Source organism: Pelophylax lessonae, assembly GCF_965119305.1.
Source record: "Pelophylax lessonae genome assembly, chromosome: 4".
NCBI lineage: Eukaryota > Metazoa > Chordata > Amphibia > Anura > Ranidae > Pelophylax > Pelophylax lessonae.
The window spans coordinates 203,055,431-203,080,797 of record NC_138771.1 but is presented as its reverse complement, the minus strand read 5'-3'; the positions used below and the strand labels follow the sequence as shown (position 1 = coordinate 203,080,797).

At 49.1% G+C, this 25,367-nt stretch overlaps 1 protein-coding gene across 3 annotated transcripts in view; it reads right to left on the bottom strand.

Annotated features, from left to right (window-relative positions):
- GRAMD4 (GRAM domain containing 4) overlaps positions 1–25,367 on the bottom strand; it is a 396,610-nt gene that overhangs the window by 262,425 nt on the left and 108,818 nt on the right. For all 3 annotated transcript variants that reach the window (XM_082253353.1, XM_082253354.1, XM_082253355.1), the window contains one exon: positions 18,158–18,278. In XM_082253353.1, coding sequence (XP_082109479.1) covers positions 18,158–18,278 — 121 coding nt within the window. The remainder of the gene's footprint in view (positions 1–18,157; positions 18,279–25,367) is intronic.

Sequence of the window (25,367 nt, the reverse complement as noted above, 5' to 3'; positions counted from 1 at the left end):
CGGCGACCGTCAGAGGACTCGGAGAAAGGAATTTTACGGTAAGATTTTACAAAAATTCAGTTTTCTCTTACGTCCTCACAGTCGCCGCCCACTCATACAGTCTTCACCGATGGGATGTCCCAAAGCAGTGTAGACATGAGGGGTGGGAAGCGCAACCGTCACAAAGGCAACGCAGCACCCAAGTCAGAGAAAGGAACCTTATCTGAACAGAAAGGTAAACCCTCTGTGCAACCAAAAAGCTCAACTGGAGCAACAACCCAGGAAGGCAAATAAGCAAGGGGAAAACGAGCCCAACAGACAGGGACCGGCAAAGCTAGATACCCCTCAAGGTACTGCCGCACACAGAACTTTGCGGCCAAAGGAGGCATCTGCTGATGCCAAAACATCAAGTTTGTAAAATTTGGAGAAGGTGTGCACCGACGACCAAGTCACAGCCTTGCACACCTGGGCCACCGAAGCCTGATGCCAGAAGGCCCATGATGCCCTCACCGCTCTGGTAGAGTGCGCCTTGAAAGGGAAGGGCGGAACCCTGTCCTTAAGCGAATAGACCTGTACAAATGTCTGTCTAATCCATCTTGAAATGGTTGCCGCAGACGCAGCCGTACCCTTCTGAGGTCCCTCAGGAAGGACAAAAAGAGAATCCAACTTCCTAAAGGATTCAGTCGACGACAGGTAAACCCTGATTGCCCGGACAACATCCAAGGAATGCAAGGCAAACTCCTTAGGATGCTTAGGATTCGCACATAGCGAAGGTAAGACAATGTCCTTGTTAAGGTGAAGATCAGAAACCACCTTAGGAAGGAAAGATTGGTTAGGTTGCAAGACCACCTTATCCCCATGAACCACCAGGTAAGGGGAGCGGCAAGACAGGGCCGCCAACTCCGACACTCTGTGGGCAGGTGTGATCGCCACCAGAAAGGCAACCTTTCATTGACAGCAGGGGCAGAGAAAAACTTCCTGATGTTTTCAAAGGAAGGACGTTGCAAAACGGACAGAACCAAGTTCAAGTCCCAAGGAGGTAAAAGGTGCTCTCCGAGGAGGAGCCAAATGACGCACCCCTTGAACAAAGGTGCGTGGCAAACAATTCGACCCCAAGGGGCGCTGAAGAAGGAACGCCAGTGCAGATAACTGGCCCTTAATCGTGGTCAACGCAAGGCGCTGGTCCACACTAAAGTGCAGGAAGGCCAACACCCTCGCCACCAAAAAGGAGCGAGGGTGAATGCCCCTGGATTCACACTTGGGAAAATAAGCCTTCCAGGTACAGTAATAGATCTTACCAGAAGAGGCCTTCCTAGCCTTGAGCAGGGCAGGAATGACCGCCAACGAGAGACCCGATCTCTCAAGACCTGGCTGTCAACAGCCACGCCATTCAAGCCAGCGACCGTAAAGCAGGATGAAAGATCGGCCCCTGAGACAGCGGATCGTCTCGTAACGGGAGCCGCCACGGAGTCTCGACGACCAGTTGGACGATGGCCGCGTACCAAGACCGGCGCGGCCAGTCTGGGGCCACCCGAATTACCAACTTTGGTTCCGAGACTAACCTGCGAAAGAACCTGGACAACAACCGAATCGGAGGAAAGGCATAAAGCAGGCGATACTGATTCCAAGGCACCACCACCACATCCGAGGCGACTGCCAGAGGATCGCGCGTTCGTGCCACGAACCTTCCCACCTTGTTGGTTAACCCAGAGGCGAACAGATCCACATCCGGGGATCCCCATCTCGCACACAGCATCTGAAAAACCTCCGGGTGTAGGGACCATTCTCCCTGGTCCAGGGTCTGACGGCTCAGATAATCAGCCTGCCAATTCTCCACACCCAGAGTGTGAACTGCCGAAATCGCCGGGACGTGCGTCTCGGCCCAAGACAGAATCTTGGTCATCTCCTGGGCTGCCCGGGCACTCCTGGTGCCCCCTTGATTGATGGAAGCCACCGCAGTGGCGTTGTCAGCCTGGACCCGCACAGAGCGGCCCCCAAGATGAGCCGACCAACGGAGCAAGCATAATCTGATCGCTCGCAATTCCAAGATGTTCATCGGCAAGGAGGATTCCTCCTCCGACCCAGTGCTCTGGGCAGACAGAATGCCCAGAACGCCACCCCAGCCTGACAGGCTAGCGTCCGTGGTGATCACAGTCCACAACAACGGGCGGAAGGATTTTCCCTCCATCAGAGCCGGGGACAGGAGCCACCAGAGAAGATCCTCTCTGACGTGGCGACTCAGAGATATCCTCCTTTCCAAGGAGGATGCCTGTCCCACCTGTCCAAGATCTCCGCTTGAAGAGATCGTGTGTGGAACTGTGCAAACGGCATTGCCTCGAAGGCTGACACCATCAACCCCAGGGACCGCATGCAGGCCCTGAGTGACGAGGAAGCCTTGTCCCGGAGGGACCTGACCTCGTCCTGTAGAGTCCGGAGCATGTCCTCCGGCAGAAAAACCTTTGCATGGGTAGAGTCCAGGACCATTCCCAGATAAGGGAGACGAACAGAAGGGGACAACGTCGACTTCTGAACGTTGAAGGTCCATCCGAACTCCCGGAGCGTCTGAACGGTAGTTGACAGGTCGCATAAGAGACTCGGGCTGGCACTCGATCTTAACAGGAGATCGTCCAGATATCCCAAGACCGCAATCCCCTGCGCCCGAAACAGGGCTAGAACAGGAGCCAGAACTTTGGTAAACAACCTTGGAGCCGAAGCAAGACCGAAAGGTAACGCCACAAACTGATAGTGATCCTCCGCAATTGCGAATCGAAGGAACCTCGGATGACCCGCGAATATGGGGATGCGTAAACACGCATCCTTGAGGTCGATGGAAGCCAGGAAATCTCCTGGACTTAAGGAGACTACCACCGAACGGAGGGATTCCATGCGGAACTTTTGAACCCGCACAAAGTGGTTCAGAGCTTTCAAGTCCAGAAATAGACGTACCTTGCCCTCCTTCCTGGGCACAGTGAACAGATTCTAGTAAAACCCCGAAACCTGTCCCGATGAGGCACTGGGACGACCACCCCTTGGGCGAGGAGATCCTGAACTGCCCGATGAAGATTGTGCAACCGATCTGGGGTCAAATGAAGGTTTGAGGGAAAGAATCTGCCTGCTGGCCGCGAAAGGAATTCGATCTTGTATCCCGATCGAATGATTTCCTGAACCCACCTGTCCAGAACCCGGAGCAGCCAAGGGACTAGGAACCGTGCAGACGTCCCCCCACCCCTGTAATGGGTGAGGGAGTCCTTTTAGGTGAAGGCGGAAGGACCCGCCGGGCCGGCGTCGGTGGATGTTTGCTTGCCCGCCCAGGGCTTCCTCTGACCACCCAGGCCCTTAAAGGGTTTCCCCTTGTCCTGTGCCTTGAAGGCACAAAAAGGACCCCTGATTCGGTTTAAAGGAAGGGCCCCGCTTACCGCGGAAAAACTTACCCCAGGGGTTCTGGGGCAGCAGAGTGCTCTTGCCCCCAGTGCCCCCTTTAACCAACTCGTCCAGGGAATCCCCAAAAAGACGATTCCCCTCAGAAGGGATGTCAGACACCGTCTTCCCGGAAGTCTGGTCAGCCGACCAGCTCTTCAGCCACAATAAACGATGGAGCAGCACTGTGACACCAGACAGCCGAGCTGCTAGAGGAGCCTCCTTCAAGGCCGCATCACACAGGTACAAAACCTGCCAGACGCATCTGCTCCACCATCTCCACAGTAGTCGGAGGGGCGTAATCCGCCTCCAGAGTGCATTTGAGCACTGAACACCGGAGAATCCTCCGAGGGCATGAGAGTGGCCTTGTTAAACCTGGACACCATGTGATCCACTTCAGGGGACACGGTCCATTGCGAATTCGTAGGAGACGCGAAAGGGCAACGGAATTGAAACCGTTTTGGTACCACAAAAGGGCGCATTAAATTATGCCATTGTTCGTTCACCGTTTCGTGAAACTCAGCGGGACAAGGAAACCCCTGTGCCGCTTTTCGGGTTCTGCGAGTTCCAAAGGAAGACTGCTTACACGGTGGGTTGGGCTCATCCTCTAAATGTAGTGTCTCTTTAACAGAAGTAAAAAGCGCAGACACAGCAGCGCGGTCTTTAGCCGCTTCAGGAGAAGGATCATCCTCCTCCTCCCCCTGCACCTCCACATCAGCATGAAAGGACTGAGACCCCTCTGGGGGTAAACTGTCCAGGGCAACCATATCAGACTCACACAGAGGATAATGAAATCCTAGCTCTTTTTCTAGAACCCCGCTCTGACATCAATAAATCCACCTTGGATGCTAAAGTCGCAAGTGCAGCAGCGAGAAAAGGTGAAGATTCAGGAGTACCTGAATCAGTCACCAAGGCTGGGGGGAATTTGCAGTCCTGGGACTCCATAAGAAAAATACTATGGCGCTGGCCCTTTAAGACGCGATCGCGGCGACCCACGGCAATGCACCGCAATAAGGATTACACTAAGGTACCCCCCTGAGATGGGAAAAGCACTGAAAACAGAAGAATATTCCCCAAAACCAGCAAAAAGAACCCCCAAAGAGTTACCACACTGCTGGAAACTATCTCTGCATACAGGAAAGGAAGTGATGTCCCCTGCTAGAGGCTGAACAGGAACTGGTCTAAGGGAAAATGGTTGCCAATGCATCTGAATGGGAGGCTCCGGGAAAATGGCCGTCGAACATGTGCAAAGAAGAACACCTTGCCACACACAAGATGGCGCCCGAAGGCGCCAAAAACACTACATAGAGAGCTGCAGAAAGTGCCCACAGTGAGGCCAGAGCAGCTGCCCATACCCAAAATGGCGGACCCGCGTTTTTTTGCACCGCAGCGGTCCACACCGCCATGTCTGCACCCCCAAACACACTGATAAGTGGACAGGGACCCCCACAGACCCCCCCCCCCCACAGCGATACATGCGCCAAGAGGACCCTGCAGGGACCGGGAGGGATGTGAGCCCCGGACACAGACATGATGAGAGAGCACAGACATCAGCAGACTACCATCCCCAAACAGAGGCCCCACACAGAAGTTACTTACCGCTCCATATGGCGTGGGCGCCTCGATATCGCGAGAACCCCCCATCCCAAATGGCCAAGGAGCCGTCAGCAGAAATAGGATGCATCGCACGGTCAAAACCGCATGTTGAGGCATCCCAGCGAGGTAGCCACCTCGCAGGCTTTTGCCCCTGAGGACAGGGGCAGGTCGTTGCTAGGCCAGGGCGCACGCATAGCCCGCTAAACGCTCGATGGCGGGCTGGGATTCCATAAGATCCTCTGTCCTGGAGTACCAGGACGACCAGTCAGATTCCCAGCTCCGCAAACGATGTAGTCTTCCGAAGATCCGACTAAGTGCAGAACAAATAAAAAGCTAGTAGTGCAAAGAAAAAACTTTTGCGGAAAATAAAAGTAATAAAACAGAAGAAAGGCTGAGACATGTAGCTCCACCACAGGGAAAGCCTATCTTACTCCTACTAGACAGAAGACAAACTGAATTGGGAATGAGGCTAGCCGGGGTATTGGACCAGAGGGACAGCCCCTGTAGGTGTGTCTATGTAAATTGCTTTGTTTTTAACAAGTCTTATGCCTAGCTTGTTCCTGTGGATAAGAGGTGAAGACTGTATGAGTGGGCGGCGACTGTCAGAGGACGTAAGAGAAACTTTTTTTTTCCTCATGGTTTAAAAAATTTCTAGAAATTTTACATCTCTACTTCCAAGAACAGCCTTACTCACCGCCAGTGGCGAATGCAGCTGCAGCACTAAATCTCTAAAAGTTTTGCTGACCATGGTGTGGTACTGGGCTACAAAAGGTGCTCACCTGCAAAGAGGACATAGAGGCTGCAGACAGTCCCCAAAGCTTGGTAATCATGGCTGTTGAGCTGCAAAGGTACATAGTTGCAGGTCCCTTTAAACTGCACTTCCCTAGAAAAATACATTGGCTGGAAACAGCAGGTGGTAAGCTTTAATAGGAAGCTCCCTGCAGCTTTACAATTCTAGGAGTAAGTAAATAAGACTACACAGATTTGTATTGCTATATAATGTAAGTACTTGGGCAGAAAATATTGTAAAGCTCTAACAACATAGGCTTGTATGTAAAGCAATTGAAGAAGCAGAGCACAAAAGCCTCTTACAAGAAAGAGAAAGTACTTGATAGGTGTTGAGGTCTATGGGGGGCATGCATTAGTATTACAGATTTTGTTAAATATGTTCACCGTAATTTTTAATGTAAAGCAATTAAAGGCAACAATAAATGTGCACAGAAATATAAATGTAAATTTCACTGTACATCATTTCATTTTCCAATAATCAGATGAAGTACAGTTGAATATGGAAGTGTGTTGTGTACAGCTGCATTAAGAGAAGGTAATTTGCAAGGCTTATATCTTTCCTGCCCCTGTGGAAAACACAGCAAAACACAGCCAAGTTATTAGCAAGCAGGTCTATTTTTACAGCTGATGTCTGACAGGGGGAGGTCATTTGGAGAGATTACATTGACTGTGATAACACTTAGATATTCTCCTCACCCATTAGAACTCAGCTCCTACATACTCCATTTATCAGTCAATTCGCCTGAAGAGGCAAAAATAAATAAATGTACCTTCCTTGATGTTTTACTTTCCATACCTCTTTCTAGCAGCCATCTGAACTGTTACCTGGGTCTTATTTAAGCAGTTACAGGAGGAGTAAAGAAAATCAAACAGCTTGAAGCATCTAACCCCAACAATCAAAGTAATGTTTTGGGCAATGCAGCGTGAAGTCTCTGCTTAGGAACGACGTGTTCTAAGTGTACCTGATGCCAACAAAGTTCTACTTCAATGTAGAACTGCAACAATAGAACACATGCACTTAACCAATTAAGTGTGTGTATGTGTGTGAGTAAGAGTCATAGGCAACCTGAATTAATATTTTCTTAAAATGGTTCTAAAAATTTTTGTTGACTTACCGTAAAATCCATTTCTCTGATGTTCATTGACGGACACAGCTCCTGATTCTTCTTAACCATTGGGTTATACTGCCCCCTACAGGAGTAGGACACTAGGGAGAAAAAAGATTGACTACGCCTATGGGCAGTTCCAGGGGGTATACACCCACTCTCAGCTATAGGCACTGGGATGTCTCAAAGCAGTGTTAAACATGAAGGGTAGAAAAACAGAAAAAAATTCCAGAGGCTAACCATAGCCAATCAGGTAACCTGAGCTCTACCATAAACAACTGGAACTCACCTGAAAAACAATACATCCTCTAAACAGCAGCCTGAAAAACCTTGCAACCAAAAGAAGCATCCGCAGATGCCAACACATCCACTATATAAAACTTTGTAAAAAAGTATGCACCGACGACCAGGTGGCTGCCTTGCAAACCTGCGTCACTGACGCATGACGACAGAAAGCCCAGGAGACTCTGGGCACCCTAATAGAGTGCGCCTTAACAGGGAAAGGACTAACCTGACACTTGATGGAACAGGCCTGAACCACCATCTAACTGATCCATCTGGAAATGGTCACAGAGGAAGCGGACAACCCTTTGTGAGGTCCGTCCGTGAGCACAATAGAGAGTCTGACTTCCTAAAAGACTCCATAGCTGCCAGGTACACCCTAATTGCCCGGACCACAACCAAGGCATGCAAGGCAATTTTCTTCGTATGTCGAGGCCTGGGACACAGAAGACAACACAAGGTCTTCATTCAAATGAAAGTCAGAGACCACCTTAGGAAGGAATGACTGAGAACGCCGCCAGTTCCGACACCCTGCGCACAGAGGTGAAAGTCACCCAAAAAAGAAGCGAAAGCAAAGCAGAAAAAGCTCCCGAATAATTTCAAGGGGAGGCTTCTCTAGAGCTGAAAGCACCAAATTAAGATCTCAGGGCGGCAACGGAGCCCGCACTGAAGGAACCAGATGTTGGACACCCTGAAGAAAGGCACGCACCAGGGACTGTGTGGCCAAAGGTCATTGGTAAAAAAAACGTCAATCCGATACCTGGCCCTTGATGGTACTTGCGATGGTAGTCACTTTGCTTATGGGGCCCCTGGAACCCAGCTTACCTTAGAGAGGTTGAAAAACCCTTCTCTCAGCTCCCTAGGCCACTCTTATGTGCAAGTCACCCTGTGTCTATCATGTGCACAGGGTGACCAAGAAAATGACAGACAGCTACTTAATGGACACTGAGAATATGGTTTGGATTACTTCATATGGGACAGTAATATTTATCAACAATATCTTTCATGAAATATATGAAGACAATTCCTGGTTTGTATGACTCTGAACATGTTCGTGGAAAGAGTTGGTCACATTGGCCTCTGTTCCATGTTCTTCAATGTAGGAGACGGACAGTCTGTTACTGGTGGTCTCCTGCTATTGTCTGTGTATTCAGGTGTGATGCGTTTACACTTATAATGTGTATTGTAGTTCATGAGCTTGATGACAGCAAGTCTGCTAGTTAATTAGCTCAAGTTAATTAAATCACTGTTATCCATTATTTGCTAGTGGGAAATTAGAATACGGTTTTTGTTGGTTGTTCCTTAGAAAGCTTACAAAGCTTATTTTTTTTCTGTACACAATTTCATCTGCATAGGATAATGTAATCAGGCATCTGATCTGGTGGGGTATATATTCGGTGTGAGTTTGTTCAACAAATGTTCTAGATCTTATACAAGCTATTCTCGGCTATTTTTGTATGGGGGCGGCTAGACTATCTGATATCTATGTTCAAGACTGAAGGAAGCAGTATTCTGACTGAAGCACACATTGTGGGTCGTGGTTCCGTTACAGTACAGTATTCAAGGCCAATTGCTGTTCAAAACCCCGTTGAAGAAAGGTCAAGATCCAATCCACCAAGAAGGAGTGAGGATAAACCTCAACAGACTCACACCACACAATGTACGTCTTCCACGTACAGCTCTTCCTAGAAGTAGATTTCCTAGCTTTCAACACCAACTCAGACAAACCTCTATCCTTCAGCACCTGCCATTCAACAGCCAAGCTGTTAAAGCCAGTGACTGTAAAGCAGGATGGAAGATTGGTCCTTGGGACAGCAGATTCTCCCTGAGAGGAAGTCCCCAAGGTGCATCGGTGACCAGCCATACCAGATCGGCGTACCAAGACCGGCGAGGCCAGTCTGGAGCCACTGGAATGACCAGAATCCTTTCTGCCTCGATCCTGCACAAGAGTCCCAGATAGTCAAGTTTTTGAGGACCAAATCAAAGCAGACTTCTGAAGGTTCACTGAGTAATCTCCAGATGTCCCATCAGAGCAGTCAGAGACTCCGTTTGCAGAAGATCGCCCAGGTACCTCAGCACTGAAAGCGCCCGCTGACTCAAACAATGCCAGCACCGGGGCCAAAACTTTTGTGAAGACCCGAGGAGCGGAAGCGAGACCAAAAGGTCAATGCCACAAACTGATTCTTCTCCTCACGCACAGCACGACACTCAATAACGGCCGCAAGGCTGTCATCAAAAAATGAACCGTCCCCACAGCGCCACCCCTTTCGAAAGACGCGCCAAGCTAACCATATGGCCTAGCAGGCCATAAGCCACAGCCTAAATTTTCGTAGAGGCCCAGCCGCAAGTGCACAGATCCCAGTCCAGCAGATGCCCAAGAGGAAGAGTGGGGGCCTCAGCCAAAATCACTGAGGTCGCCTTTCAACAGAGGCGCCCGACAGGAAGCTGACCATCCAGGGGCAGCAGAGGGGAGATGCCCAAATAGGAGTGTGACGTGCAGACCCGCGGACCCACGGATGCTAAACCATCCCCTCCCCCAGCCCAATAGCCACCTCAGGGAGCCAGGAGGACATCCCTTCCCTAGTCACCAACCCCCTGGGTGGCAGGGAACCCTGCTCAAGGCCCCCGTTGTGCACCTGGAAAAACCCGGTCAGCAGACGCTCCAACAAGCCCCATTTTATAGCCAGCTTATAACCTCCACCTGGGGGGGAGGGGAACCCGGGGGGGGGGGGTTCCACCGTCCCAGGGAGGGGCCCACGTTCACCCCAAAACCCTCCAGAAGTAAAGGGGGAACAGCTACCATACCAGGAACAGAGTGGGCACCGCTCCGGACAGATCACCAATCCATCAGAATGTGGGTGGCTGTCGGCGAGGAGGAATGCTGCTACTCTGGCGGAGGTCAGGTCGTGTATGCGCCATTGTGAGACGTGTAACTCGCAGGCCAGCCCCTGTCCAGTGGGGGGTATGGCACGGCCAACCTAGCGCAGAGCCGAGGCCTGCACACGCTCACTGGTCAGACTGGGGAGAAAACCTGGATCTAGATTATCCAGTCCTTCGCCCAGTCCGGCAATTGATTGTAGATTCTCGTAGGAACAAAATAACAAAAAAGATAGGAAAAAAAATTCAATTTAAGAAAAAGAAAAGGATCGCCAGGACCAGAGATCCCAGCAAGTTACTAGGTCCTTACTCCTGACTAGGCAGAAAAAAACGGAGTGCCTATAGCTAAGAGTGGGTTTATACCCCCTGGGACTGCCCATAGGCGTAGTCAAGCTTTTTCATACCTAGTGTCCTACTCCTGTAAGGGCAGTATAACCCAATGGTTAGGAAGAACCAGAAGCGGTGTCCATCAATGAACGAGAGAGATAAAAACTGAATTTTTGTAAAATCTTACCTGTAAAATTCCTTTCTCTGAGTCCTCCGACAGTCGCCGCCTCTTCATATTCGTCACATATGGGGTATTAGACTTTGCTCCGAAGGAGTAGCTAGGCAACAGAATATGTTAACATTAAAGCTTTTAACATATCCCACCCTCAAGGGGTGGTCCCCTCAATCAATACCCTCCTACTTCCTGCAACCATATCTCAGTTTCAGTGGAATAGCAGTAGAGTATACAACCAAACCCCAAAAGAGGGGCGGGGGCGGCGACTGTCGGAGGACTCAGAGAAAGGAATTTTACAGGTAAGATTTTACAAAAATTCAGTTTTCTCTTAAGTCCTCCGACAGTCGCCGCCTCTTCATATTCGTCACATATGGGGACGTCCCAAAGCAGTGCAAACATGAGGGGTGGGAAACGCATCCGCGCCGAAAGGCAACACAGTCTCCGCATCAAAGAAAGGAACCTTACCAAAAGGAAGGAAACCAGCTGGGCTACAGGAAAAAATAATTGCTCAACAGGAGCAACAACCCAGGAAAAGACAAAGAACCAGGGGATAAAAAACTTATCCCAACAGCCAGAGGTCCCCAACAAGGGACCCTAGGGAATTGCCGCACTAAGAACCTTGCGGCCAAAGGAAGCATCTGCCGATGCCTGAACATCTACTTTGCAGAATTTTGTGAAAGTGTGCACGGTCAACCAGGTCGCCGCCTTACACACCTGGGCTACAGAAGCCCCATGACGACAGGCCCAAGACGTACTCAGAGATCTAGTAGAGTGCGCCTTCACAGGCACAGGGGGAACCTTCCCCTGCAAGGCATAGGCCTGTTCAATGGTCTGCCTGATCCATTTGGCGATGGTAGAGGCCGACGCCGCCATGCCCTTCCGAGGACCCTCTGGAAGAACAAACAAGGAGTCCATCTTTCGAAAAGACTCAGTCGATTTAAGGTAAACCCTAATCGCCCGAACAACATCCAAAAAATGTAGCCTCACCTCCTTTGGATGTTTAGGCTTCGCGCACAGCGAAGGCAAGACAATATCCTCATTAAGATGGAATTCCGAAACTCGCTTCAGAAGAAAAGAAGGATTAGGTCGCAAGACCACCTTATCCAAATGAACAACCAGATACGGAGACTTGCAGGACAAAGCCGCCAGCTCCGACACTCTGCGAGCCGAAGTGATCGCAACCAAAAAGGCGACCTTTTTGGACAACATAGACAACGAGATCTCCCTGATCTGTTCAAAAGGAGCACGTTGTAACACAGATAGAACGAGATTCAAGTCCCAAGGAGGCAGAGGATCCCTCCTAGGAGGAAACAGATGCCGCACTCCCTGAACAAAAGTGCCAACCAAGGAGTTGGAAGCCACGGGACGTTGAAACAGAACGGCCAGCGCAGACACCTGACCCTTTATCGTTGCCAGCGCCAAACGCTGATCGACACCTGTTTGAAGGAAGGACAGCACTCGGGAAACCGAGTACGTGCGGGGTGAAAACCCCCTGGACTCACACCAGGCAAAATAGGCCTTCCAAGTACGGTAGTAAACCTTCCCCGAGGAAGACTTCCTCGCGTTGATCAAGGTATGAACGACCTCCGGGGAGAGACCCTTCTCCTTCAGGACCTCGGTCTCAACAGCCAGGCCGTCAAAGCCAGCGACTGTAAAGCAGGATGGTATATCGGCCCTTGAGACAGGAGATCGTCTCGAAGAGGTAGACGCCACGGGGCGTCGACTGCCAGATTCACGAGGTCTGCGTACCAGGACCGGCGAGGCCAGTCCGGCGCCACAAGAATCACTGTGCTGCGTTCCGATTGTAACCTGCGAAGGAACCTGGACAGCAACTGAATCGGTGGAAATGCGTACATCAGCTTGTACTGATGCCACGGGGCCACTAACGCGTCCGACGCGTCTGCCCGAGGGTCGCGCGTCCTTGCCACGAACCTCCTCACCTTGTTGTTGAGACGAGACGCGAACAGGTCCACATCTGGAAGACCCCACTTCGCGCACAACATCTGGAAGACAGCCGGGTGGAGAGACCATTCCCCCTGATCCAGGGTCTGGCGACTCAGATAGTCCGCCTGCCAGTTCTCCACCCCCGGAATGTGCACCGCCGTTATCGCCGGGACATGAGTCTCGGCCCAAGTCAGAATGTCGGCCACTTCTCGAGCCGCTCGGGCACTCCTGGTGCCCCCTTGGTGGTTGATGTAGGCCACCGCCGTGGCATTGTCCGTCTGCACCTGAACCGGGCAGCCCTGCAGCCGGTCCGTCCAGCGATGAAGACAGAGATTTATCGCACGCAATTCCAGAATGTTGATCGGAAGGGAGGACTCCCCCCTCCGACCAAGTTCCCTGGGCGGACAGAACGTCCAGAACACCACCCCAGCCCGACAGGCTGGCATCCGTGGTGATCACCGTCCACGAGATAGGACGAAACGACTTGCCCCCGGACACCATCGGGGACTGGAGCCACCACAGAAGGTCTCTTCTGGTGAGATGACTCAACGAGATTTGAAGATCCAGAGATTGAGGTCGCCCGTCCCACATGGACAGGATCTCCACTTGGGAGACCCCGCGTGTGAAACTGGGCGAAGGGAATCGCCTCGAAGGCCGAGACCATCAATCCCAGACATCTCATGCACGTCCGCAGAGACGAGAGCGGAACGTCCCGGAGGGACCTGACTTCCTCCTGAAGAGTTCTGAGTTTGTCTTCCGGCAGGAAGACCTTCGCCTGCACCGAGTCCAGGATCATTCCCAGGTAGGGAAGACGAACCGACGGACTCAGTGTCGATTTTGGAAAATTTATCGTCCAACCAAACTCCTGCAGAGTTTGCATCGTGACAGACAGGTCCTCCTCCAGACCCTGGCTGGTCGCAGACCGAACCAGAATGTCGTAGAGATACCCCAGGACAGAAATGCCCTGGGCTCTCAATAATGCCAGAACCGGTGCAAGCACCTTGGTGAAAACCCGCAGAGCCGAGGCGAGACCAAAAGGCAACGCCACGAACTGGTAGTGATCCTCCGCAATGGCGAATCGAAGGTACCGCTGGTGACCCTCGAAAATGGGGATGTGAAGATACGCATCCTTCAAATCGATGGAGGCCATGAATTCCCCCGGAACCAGGGCAGCCACCACCGACCGCAGGGATTCCATGCGGAACTTGCGAACCCGCACAGAGCGGTTCAGAGCCTTCAAGTCCAGAATTGGACAAACCTTGCCCTCCTTCCTGGGCACGGTGAACAGATTGGAATAAAACCCCCGAAATCTGTCCCGATGAGGCACCGGAACCACCACTCCCTGAGCCCTCAGGTCCCGCACCGCCAGGTGCAGGTCCCGTAAACGCTCCGGAGACAGCTGAAGATTTGAGGGAAAAAATCTGCTCTCCGGCCGAGAGAGAAACTCGATCTTGTAACCAGATCGAACGATCTCCTGAACCCACCTGTCCCGCACACGGGCCAACCAGGGTTGAAGAAAACCGAGCAAGCGTCCCCCCACCCCAAAACTGGGTGAGGGCGCCCCTTCAGGCCGCACTGTTATGGGCTGCGGATCCGGACTGACCGGACTTCTGTTTCCCAGACCAGGGCTTCTTTTGAGAGCCTTGACCTTTGAACGGTTTGCCCTTGTAGTGCGACCGAAAGGCACGAAAGGACCCCTGAGGGGGCCGAAAATTAGCATGCTTCTTCCCAGAAGCCCCTTTAGCCTTGGGGAAATGGGGCAAGAGAGTGCTCTTACCTCCGGTGATCCCCTTAATCAACACATCCAAGGACTCCCCAAAAAGGCGAGACCCATCATAAGGTAGATTGGCTAAGGTCTTACGTGAAGATTGGTCCACCGACCAACATTTCAACCAAACCAGGCGGCGAGACAACACCGCCACGCTGTGCACACGTGCAGCCAACGGGACTAAGTCCAAGTCCGCATCACACAGATACATGACACCCTGGTGGATTTGGTCCACCATATCCAGGGTCGCCGGCGAGGCCGAATCGGCCACTAGGACGCGCCTAAGCATCTGCGTCCAACTTGCGACAGCCTGGGCCGCCATGAGAGAGGCAAACAGAGCCTTAAGCATAGAACCCGTAATAGAGTAAGTATGACGGGCAAGAGACTCCAATCTCCTATCCGTGGCATCACGGAACACCGGGGCATCCTCTGCAGGAATCGCAGTAGATTTGTTTAAAACCGCAATTGCGTGATCCACCGGGGGTGGCACACACCACCGTTCATCAGTGGAAGGCGAGAAAGGATAACGCAGCTTGAACCTACTTGGCACAGCAAAAGGTTTGCGTAGATTGCGCCATTGTTCCTTAACAGCGCGCTGAAAATCATCATTGCAGGGAAAAACCTGCGGCGTCCTGCGTTTTCTCTGCGTCCCATAAGCCGCCAAGGCAGCGGGGGGACATACTTCATCCTGCAAACGCAGCGTTTGTTTTATGGAAGCAATCAATTCATCCATGATTGCAAGCTCTTCAGGCGAGCCAGGGGGAGAATTATCAACCCCTTCAACTTCAGCCTCCACCTCGGACCCCACTAGATCCAGGGAGGAGCGGGACCCCGATAAGGAGACCCCCGCCATAACAGCCCCATCACCTTCACCCTCAGACTCAGAGGAAAGAGAAACTCTGGGTCTCTTGGTAGATTGAGCAGCCACCAGCATCTGCACCCGAGCAGCAAGGCCAGCCACAATAGTGGCTAAATCCCCCCCTGGGGGGAAACAGCGGTCCCCTGGCTATCCACCAAGGCGGTAGGAAATTTGCCCTCCTGAGAATCCATTGCCCCAATATCAAAATGCCGGATAAAAAAGGGTTAACTGCCCCTTTAACAAGCGCGGCGAGCGCAGCCCACCGCACCACACACAAGCACAATGAGACCCCCACAGGGACAATAAAACTGACACAGGCAATGGATAAGAAGGATATAACCTGAGGAGACCCTCGCCGCTGCTGCTGCCTCGATCGGTGTACCCAGGAGAAGAGGAAGTGATGTGACCAGGGCGCTCTATTAAAGCCTATGGGAGGCTACAAGAAAATGGCCGCCATGCATGTAGAACATGCGGCCGGAGCGAGTGTAGGCAAAATGGCGCCGTTTGGCGCCGAAACCGCCGCTCCACAGTACAGTAATGCACACATTTAGCCATATATAAAAAACATGGTAGATCGCCGCAGCGATCGCTGTATAGTGCCCAAACATGCCACAAAACATGCCCCACAGCACACAGCTTCTCACACTGACAAAGCTGACACACATAGTGTCACACAGCTCCCCCCCCCCCCCTTGCAGCCCACAGCATGCAGCCGAGTGATAGGGAGACAAACAGTGAGAACAGAGGCAGGTTACACAGTCCCAGACTGACACCCCCCCAGACAGACAGGTCCCCACATAGATACACTTACCTCACAATGGCGTGGGGGACCCACACAGGCGAACAAGCCGCTGCACATGAGGCAGGGAGAGTCGCATACAAGACGCACAAAATGGGGGTTAAGAAACCGCACAGCGTCCAGTGAGGTAGCCACCTCACCAATCATCCCTGCACCGAACAGGGATGGGTCGTTCACTGTGCCAGGAGCGTTATCTGGCTGAACGCTCGATGGCAGGCTGGGAAGCCACTGACCCACGACCTGCGACCAGGGGGATCAGCCCGAGACCCAGCCCGCATGATCCTCTTCATCAGAAGAACTAACTAATGCTGACAAAAAGAACAGCTAAGTAAAGGTAGAGAGAAAACTCAAACAAAAAATCAAAAAAGAAGAAAGAGTCTGGGGCACAAAGCCCCAGCACAGAGAGAGCCAGCCACTCCTGACAAGCTAGACATTGAAACTGAGATATGGTTGCAGGAAGTAGGAGGGTATTGACTGAGGGGACCACCCCTTGAGGGTGGGATATGTTAAAAGCTTTAATGTTAACATATTCTGTTGCCTAGCTACTCCTTCGGAGCAAAGTCTAATACCCCATATGTGACGAATATGAAGAGGCGGCGACTGTCGGAGGACGTAAGAGAAAAAATGATTAGGCATCAATATTCCCCATTACCCCTCCCCTTTTACTTACATGAGCTGTTCATTCAATCCAGCACTGTTCACATCTGCAGCTCTTCTCTCTACTTCAGGGTCTCTCTGGCTTTGCTGGGGCACTAAGAGCCATTGGCTCCTTCCTGCTGCTGTAAATCAAAGCCAGTTACGAGGCAGCAGGGGGGATGGATCTTAGTCCCGCTGTCTGTGTCAATGGATAAATGCACAAATCCTGCCATGGGAGGTGGCTTCCCATGGGGCACTGAACATGGAGAAGGAGCCAGGAGTGCCAGCGGGGGACAAGAGAAGAGTTAAGTTCTGGCCACTCTATGCAGTTCCATTGCACAGAGCAGAAGTATAGACAGGTTTGTTATTTTTTTTTTTTTTGTAAATGTATCTTTACAACCACTTTAATTCAACAGTCTTCGAATGGAAACCAGCACAACCAAGCAGAAACCATCATTGGGCACTTACTATTTAAGCTTACCATACACAATCACCTTTAGACCTAACAACAACTATGCAACGTAAGGGCCTGTGTAAATGGATAGAAATTGATTGGAATGTATAGTTTTGCCCTCATATTACAATTTTGGTTAATTGTAAAATCAAATTGTAGTGCAAGGCCACCCTTAGACTTCCAACAAGCCTGCTAAGCACAGCCAATTCATGTACCCTTTATCAACAGGTACATGAATCTGGGGCACGCATCATGTGGTGTACTGAGACGAGAATGTAAATTTGGACAATTCAAATATTTAGCATTTATTCCGCAGGTGCCTCACAATTGGAAGGTTCCCAATGACACATGCATGAAAGGATGGCTTTCATCCAATTTTTGTAACACCTCATGTCACAGAATTTGAGAACTTTTATGTCATTCAGTCAGTGATGTATTGTGCACATAAGAGCCAAGAGCTGATATTTTCCCAGTATCTCCAGTACGGAGTCCTAACTAATTAGAAGCACTGACTATTTGCAATGAAAAAGCTGCAGCTACAACATTCTTCTATCTTGAAAGTGGTTCTTCACCCTGAAAACAAAAAATAAAAAAGTCAGCAGCTACAAATACTCTTAACTGCTGACTTTTAATAAATCAGACACTTCACCTGTCCAGGGATCCAGCGCTGTCCTCACCCAAGTTGGCTCTCTGGCCAACCTCTGGTCTAGGCGCCAGCATGTTTACTTTGGGAAGCCAGCTGTGACTGCTTGCAGCTTGACATCCGGCTTCCCGCCACGCTGCTCTTTGTGAATGGTTATGCAGCTTTCTGGGACCTGTGACATGTCCCCAGAAGGCTGAGGGAAGCCTTTTGTCAGCTTGACAAAACCAGGTACTAGTGTCAACTGGAGTATAAATCTATCACTTTAGCTACTGGCCCCAAAAAATAAGTTAGGTGTGGTAGGAGAGAACTGTCCATGCAACCACTAAAAGTGCAGTCCTAGGCCCTAGAATACAGATGAGGTATGAAGAGAATAGTCCATAAACTCAAGTGAAAGTGCAGCTTCTCGACCCAGAAAACCAGTGAGGTGTGGAAGGAGGGAAATTTCAATGCCAAGTCAGGAGGGCACAGAAAATTAACACTAAACAAATAGGATATTGCATGGTTACCTTGCTTTGGCCAAATCAGTCACTTTTTGTTCCAGCTCTAGCCTCTTTATCCTTTCTTTTTCCAGCTCCTGCTTCATTGTCTCAACATTAGTCTCTTCCCGTAGCTTCCGGAGCTCTTCCTCTGTGTCAAAGCAAAAAGAAAAATGCAATAAAAATCACTAAGATGGAACCACTTGTTACCACTTACGCATCACAGCTCCTATTAAAAGACTGATGTATTGATATTATACCCCTGAAGATGTTGTCCAGGACACATGGGCACTTGTTTTAATGAAAATAGTAAAGTGTGTTTTCTCATTTATAAGCATCTCCTAACACACTTGAAAGTTAAAATCACAATCAGATATGTAAATTATCCATTTTTCTTATCATTAGTACACATCCAAGGTTCATTACCTCTGTATTAAACGACATGACTAGATCACCTTTAAGAAATCAACAGCGAACAGTGGGATATCCATCAAAAATTTTAACCAGCTCAATCAACGGTCCAATATTCAAATGTTCTATAATCATTTTCATTCCAAACTCAGAGTCAAATAATTTCTTGCCACACAAAAAAAGTTAAAAAATGCAAAAAGCTGTTTGTCAGGGCTGACTATCCTGGGAGAACACTTATCCCAACTTAGTGATCTCCTTAGTCATCTTACCCAACTTTAATCTCCTTTCCAGTCTTCCTACCCTAACATTCCTCTTCAACTCACTGGCCACTAACGCATTTTGGGGAGCCATTATTCCTAATGGCCCCCCAAATGCGGAGTGATACTGCCAAGATTGTAGTCCTGTTCTTTGTGCTTTCTGATTTGTTGTCAGTGTACCCTGTGGAACTGCATATAACTTGCAGTACTGCAGTTTTAAATTGTTTTAAATAAAACCAAATGGAAATACACTATTGTGAGCCCCTTTCTATTCTGGTGGTGTCAGCTGGATGAACTGAATCAGAGGAGTAGGAAGCCGGAAAAGCAGACAGCACCTAAGTGCATACTGACCTTCCACTCTAAGGGGGTTACATCAAATCTGGTGAGTGGCGTACACCAAGGGTGGAAGGTGGAGGTGGTTACACGCAATTATTATTTGAAAGAGCACTTTAAGTCAGCACTGCAAGCATTTTATTTCAGTGGATGCACATTTGGTGATCATGAATGCACGGTGAGGGATATGGACAATATTAAACTGAATTCTATGCGCTGATTCACAATGCAATTGGACACATTTGCTTAGTTGATTTTTTCACTTTCGATATTGCAAAATTATTTCAGGCGCTTTATTGTATAGCAACACTGCACAATATTTATTCACAGTTTATTGCTCAAAATTGAATTTCACCTGTATTGTTTGCATTTCACAGTGCAGCACCGAATTTTTACCAATATTGTTTACCACTATCCAAATAGGACAATAGGGGTGCTCACCAGCTTTACAATATACATGTAAGATTATCAAGAGGCCATCAGCAAGACCAGTATCTGCTCCTTTGTGCAAGGAGGAACAGGCTGAGCACTGCCAGAGCCCTACAAAATGATCTCCAGTGGGCCACTGGTGTAAATGTCCCTGACCAAGAAATCAAAAACAGATTTTATGAGGGTGGCCTGAGGGCCCGACATGCTCTAGTGCAGTGTTTCTCAACTCCAGTCCTCAGGGCACACTAACAGGCCAGGTTTGCAAGAAGACTGAAGTACATCACAGGTGATATCATTTGCTGCTCAGTGATTTCAGTATTCTAGTCTGCATCTCCCCAAGGTAATACTTAAAATCTGGCCTGTTAGTGTGCCCTGAGGACTGGAGTTGAGAAACACTGCTCTAGTGGGCCCTGTGCTTATTGCCTGGCACTGTGGAGCTCAGTTGGCATTTGCCATTAAACACCAGAATTGGCCGGTCTGTCACTGGCGCCCTGTGCTTTTCACAGATGAGAGCAGATTCACCCTGAGCACATGTGGCAGATGTGAAAGGGTCTGGAGAAGCCGTGGAGAACATTATGTTGCCTATAATATCGATCAGCATGACTGGTTTGGTGGTGGGTCATTGATGGTCTGGGGAGGAATAGCTATAGAGAGACGCACAGACCTATACAGGCTGGACAATGGCAACCTGACTGCTATTAGGTATCAAGAATCTTTGGACCCGTCGTCAGACCCTACGCTGGTGCAGTGGGTCCTGGGTTCCTCCTGGTGCATGACAATGCCTGGCCTCATGTGGCAAGAGTATGCAGTCAGTTCCTAAAGGATGAAGGAATTTATATCGTTATGGCCCCCACAATCACCTGACCAAAATCTAGTATAAGACCTTATGTTTTGGTCCATCCGATGCGGCCAGAAGCTCAGTGATGCCCTGGTCCAGATCTGGGAGGAAAGACCACATTAGGATCATGCCCAGGCGTTGTCAGGCATGCATACAAGTATGTGGGGGCCATACAAACTACTAAGTACTACCATTTTGAGTTGCTGCAGTAAAGCTTCAGCAAAATGTACTAGCCTGCTACATAATTTTTTCACTTTGATTTTCGAGGTGTCTTTGAATTCAGCACTCTGTAGGTTCATCATTTTTATTTCCGTCAAATGATGTGACATCCCTTCGTTCCTAACACAACACCTAGTCCATATCAACATAGAAACCCAGAATGATGATATTTTTACCCATTGAGATGTGGTGTGTTTTCAAAGTGTTCCTTTAATTTTTTTTGAGCAGTGTACATCAAAATACACTGCAACTAATATATTCAGGTTTACACCACCAGTATAAGTAAACTACATGAATAAGTTTGCCAACACCACAATATGGATGCTTTTTTTTTTTTTTTTAACAAGATTTTAAAGGACTGTGTATATGCAACCTTGGTCACCAAGGTTCAATGATACCAAGCTATGAGCTTGGTATCAAATTTAAACAGCCAGTGAAGGGCTTGCAGATAAGTGATCCAGGCAGCTCGTTCACTTGAGCTTACAATCTAAAAAGGTTCCTAAAGCCTGGTACACACTATTTGTTTTTTTCCTTTTGACCCGGTGGGTTGAAAGAAAAGAAAAAAAAAAAAAAACTGTCAGCTCTGGTTGGAGCCACTGTACTAACTATCCAAAGTTAGTACAGCAAACTCCCCTGCTGAGCTGTTGTGTTCTGACAGGGGGATGCCCCCATAGACAGAGCGCTGATTGGGAGCCGGTCGGCTGCTGGTTTTCCCCATTGGCTGAGAGCGCTGATCGGGAGCTGGTTTTCCAGCATGCTTGGCCTACAGATGCCAACCAAAACGGCCAGCTTCTGTCAGGTCGAGTGCCGTATGCATGGGCCAAAGGTCGGCCGGTTTTTAATAAACTAGCCGATTTTGCCAGGTGTGTATAGGGCTTTACACACATACATACACATATTAGGGCCAATTTACCTACCAGCATGTCTGATGTTTACGAAGAAGTTTAAGTACCCAAAAGAATCCCACACACAGGGAGAATATGCAAACTATAGGCACTTAGTGTTGCGATTAGGATTCAAACCAACAACTCCAGTATTGCCAGGCAGAGGTGCTAACCACTAAGTCAAGGTGATGCTACCCTCTGCGATGAATGGAACCGGAATAGACATGAATTACCTCCTTTCCAGGTTCACATCTGTCACTCCTCAGCCACTGTAGCCAAGGATGCAGCTAATAAAGCACAATATGTGCTTTATTAGCTAGAGTGGAGGCAGCTTGTTCGTTCCCTTGTTTGAACAAAGTTAGAAAAAAAAAAAACAATGCACCTTGACACCTGCATATACACCACAATTCAAATGCGCAGCATCTTGCAAGCAAGTGTATGGAAACAACATACACCATAAAAGACATGAGGCACATGCACCAGATGCCCTTGTGTGTTCAAAACTGAAAAAAAATAAAATAAATAAATGTAAAATACACCTATGATAAAGAATTGACCCCTCACTTCTTTGCAAGTGGGCAAACTTACAAAATCTGCAGGGGATCAAATAATTATTTTCCCCACTGTATCATTTTTCGGAGAAGAATTAGATACACCTTCATTCTACTATATGCTTTCATTAATATTGGCACATGGACTTTTTTCCATATTGAACCGTATTGACTATTCAACGCACTGTTTGATTGTATATTGACACATTTTCAGCATTTCATTTCTTGCATAACAACCAAAAGTGCACTAATTTATGTTTATATAGGTATTTACATCACTTTGGCATTTGGGTGATAAATAGGTGCAGCTCTTTGTTAAAGCGGTAGTATACCGCTTTTTTTGACTTTTAACTACAGGTAAGCCTATAATAAGGCTTACCTGTAGGTACAATTAATATCTCCTAAACCTACACGGTTTAAGAGATATTTGCTTTGCATGCGGCGCATGCGCTCTGAAGGTCCGGCGGACCTTCAGAGTTCCTTGCCGGAATTTCCGGAAATTACTCCCGCGCGCATGCCAATCACAGCGCCGGAGCCGCCGAACCCGGAAGACGCAGAGGGATCATGTCAGCTCCCACAGCGGTGTCCGGGGGTCCGTGTCAGGGCTTCGTTCTAAGGTAAGTGTTTCATAATGAGCTAGTATGTGATGCATACTAGCTCATTATGCCTTTGTCTTGCAGGCTTTTTTTTTTTTTTTCTTTGAGTTTACTACCGCTTTAACTCATTACAGTTCAGCGCAGAAAACCGTCCATCAGACTTACCAGTAACAGTGTTTCTACGAACCTTCCAGGACGGCAAACACATGAGAGCCGAGAGGCTCCACTCTACAGGAAGCACAATCAGTTCGCAGCTGTTAAAAGGCCCCACCATTCCCCTTGTCCCTCAGTTGTAAAAAGTAGTTCTCCAATCGATTCACAGGGGATGTACAATCACTTAGGTAATTACCACCAATTGTATACATTCTTTCCTCACCCTTTTAACAGGGTGGGAAGTAGGCCTGCCGTCCTGGAAGGTTTGTAGAAACACAGTTACCGGTAAGTCTAACGGATGGTTTTCTCCTCTCACCTTACAGGACGGCAAACACAAGAGGATAATAAAGTAGTCACAGGCCTACCTTAAGGTGGGGCCACCGCCTGTAGCACCACCTTTCGGCCAAAGGCTAGGTCTTGCACAGACAGCACCTCCACTTGGTAGTGCTTCAAAAAAGTGTAATGGCTGGACCAGGTGGCTGCACTGCGAATTTGTTCTCAGGAAGCTCGCGCTTTTTCGGCCCAGGATGTTGCCAGTGCTCTTGCTGAGTGTGCTTTCAGCTTTACTTGTGCAGGAACATCTGAAACCTCATAAAAAGACATGGTAATGGCTTGCCTAATCCACCTGGAGACTGAAGGTTTTGACAACTGCAGTCCTTTTCTTGGTCCAGAGTAGAGGATCAAAAGGGGATTAGATCTCCTAAGCTCCCTGGTCCTCTATAAATAGGTGAGGAGGCACCTCCTCACATCTAAACAATGACATTTCATTTCTTTTTCATTCCTAGGATTATCACAAAAGGATGGTAAAATTATTTCCTGCTTCCTGTGAAAGGAAGATGCTACCTTGGGCAGATATAAGGGATCTGGCCAGAAGATAATCCTATCTGGGAAGATCAACATAAATGGTTCTTTAATTAAAAGACTTTGTAAGTCCTCTACCCTTCTGTGCTGTTGAGACAGCTAAGAGGATTTAGGGACAAAAACTTAAAGGGAACCTCTTCAATAGGTTCAAAAGGGCTTCTAGATAACACCTCTAGAACCCTAGTCAGGTCCCAAGGAGGGAACCTGTCTCTAGTGACAGAGGTAGCTCTATCCCTAGCCATCAAAAATCTTTTATCTAAAAGGTTCTTTTGCGAGTCTCGCATCTCAAAAAACAGAGCTGCTATTTGTACCCGAAGGGTTTTAACCACCACACCCTTCTCTACCCCGTCTTGTACAAAATCCAAGATTATGGGGACAGAGGCAGAAGAAATTTGCTTCTGCCTACGCAAAGTACAAAATGTTTTCCAAACTTTTAAGTATATTTTCTTGTTACTGGTTTCCTGCTCAGGAGGATCGTCTATCACTCTGTCTGAGCAGCCCTTTAATCTAAGGATCTGGAGCTCACTAACCAGGCTGTCAACTGGAAGAAATCCGGCCTGGGGTGCCAAACTGGTCCCTGCAATAGCTGGTCTTGGAGGTTCGGAAGCTTCCAAGGAGGTGCTACCGATAACGCTTTCATGGTCGCAAACCACGCCCTCCTTGGCCACCAAGGCACAATCAGGAGGAGGAAAGGGCCCGGGGAACGACTGAGCTTCTGTAAAACTCGAGGTATAAGAGTTAGAGGGGGAAAGGCATAGGCTAACTCCAACTGCCATGTTTGGGCCAGAGCATCCAGGCCCAACATCCCTCTTTCCCATGAAAAGGAAAAGAGCCTCTTTACCTTTCTGTTTTGTAGGCTGGCAAAGAGATCTACTTTTGGGCAACCTAATTTTTGGACTAGTGTCTGAAATACCTTGGGATTTAGCTCCCATTCTCCTTGTCTAATTGGATGGCAACTGAGGGAATCTGCTTCCCAGTTGCTTTCCCCTTTTATATGAATGGCCGACAGGGAGATCACTCTTCCTTCGGCCCAACCTAGGATTTCCTGTGCTAGTACCGACAGGGGTCTGGACCTGGTACCCCCTTGGTGATTCAGGTAAGCTACTGTTGTAGCATTGTCGGAGCAGACCTGAATTTCCGTGCCTGAAATGGAACTCAAAGTTCTCTGAAGTTGGAGGAGGCCTGGGCTACTTCCTTGTCCCCAAAATCCCTGGGCTTGGGCTCCTTCTAGATGAGCCCCCACCCCCAGGTGCTTGCGTCTGTGGTGACCTTCAGAGGGCTCCACTGACCCCACGGTCTGCCCTTTTCTAAATTGCTTGGAAGTGACCACTACTCCAGGGAGGTTTTTATCTGAGGGGTGAAGATTACCTTTTCGTCCAGTGACTCTACCTTTTTGTCCCAGGAGGAAAGATGGAAGAATTGAAGGTCTGAGTGTAGCTGCGCCCAAGCTACTGCTGGGATGCTGGCTGACATGAGCCCCAGAACTCTCAGAATCTATCTCCTGGAGCACGAGGGGGTGACCACCAACTGCTTTACTGAAGAGACTACCTTTTCCCTTGGAAGGAAAAGACTTTGTACCCGTCAGTCTATCTGGTACCCTAAAAAAGTCTGAACCTGGGCGGGTTCCAGGGATGACTTTTCCATGCTGATCAACCAGCCTAGTGCTTGTAGGACTGTTAACACCTTCTGGGTGTTTGATCTTACTTGG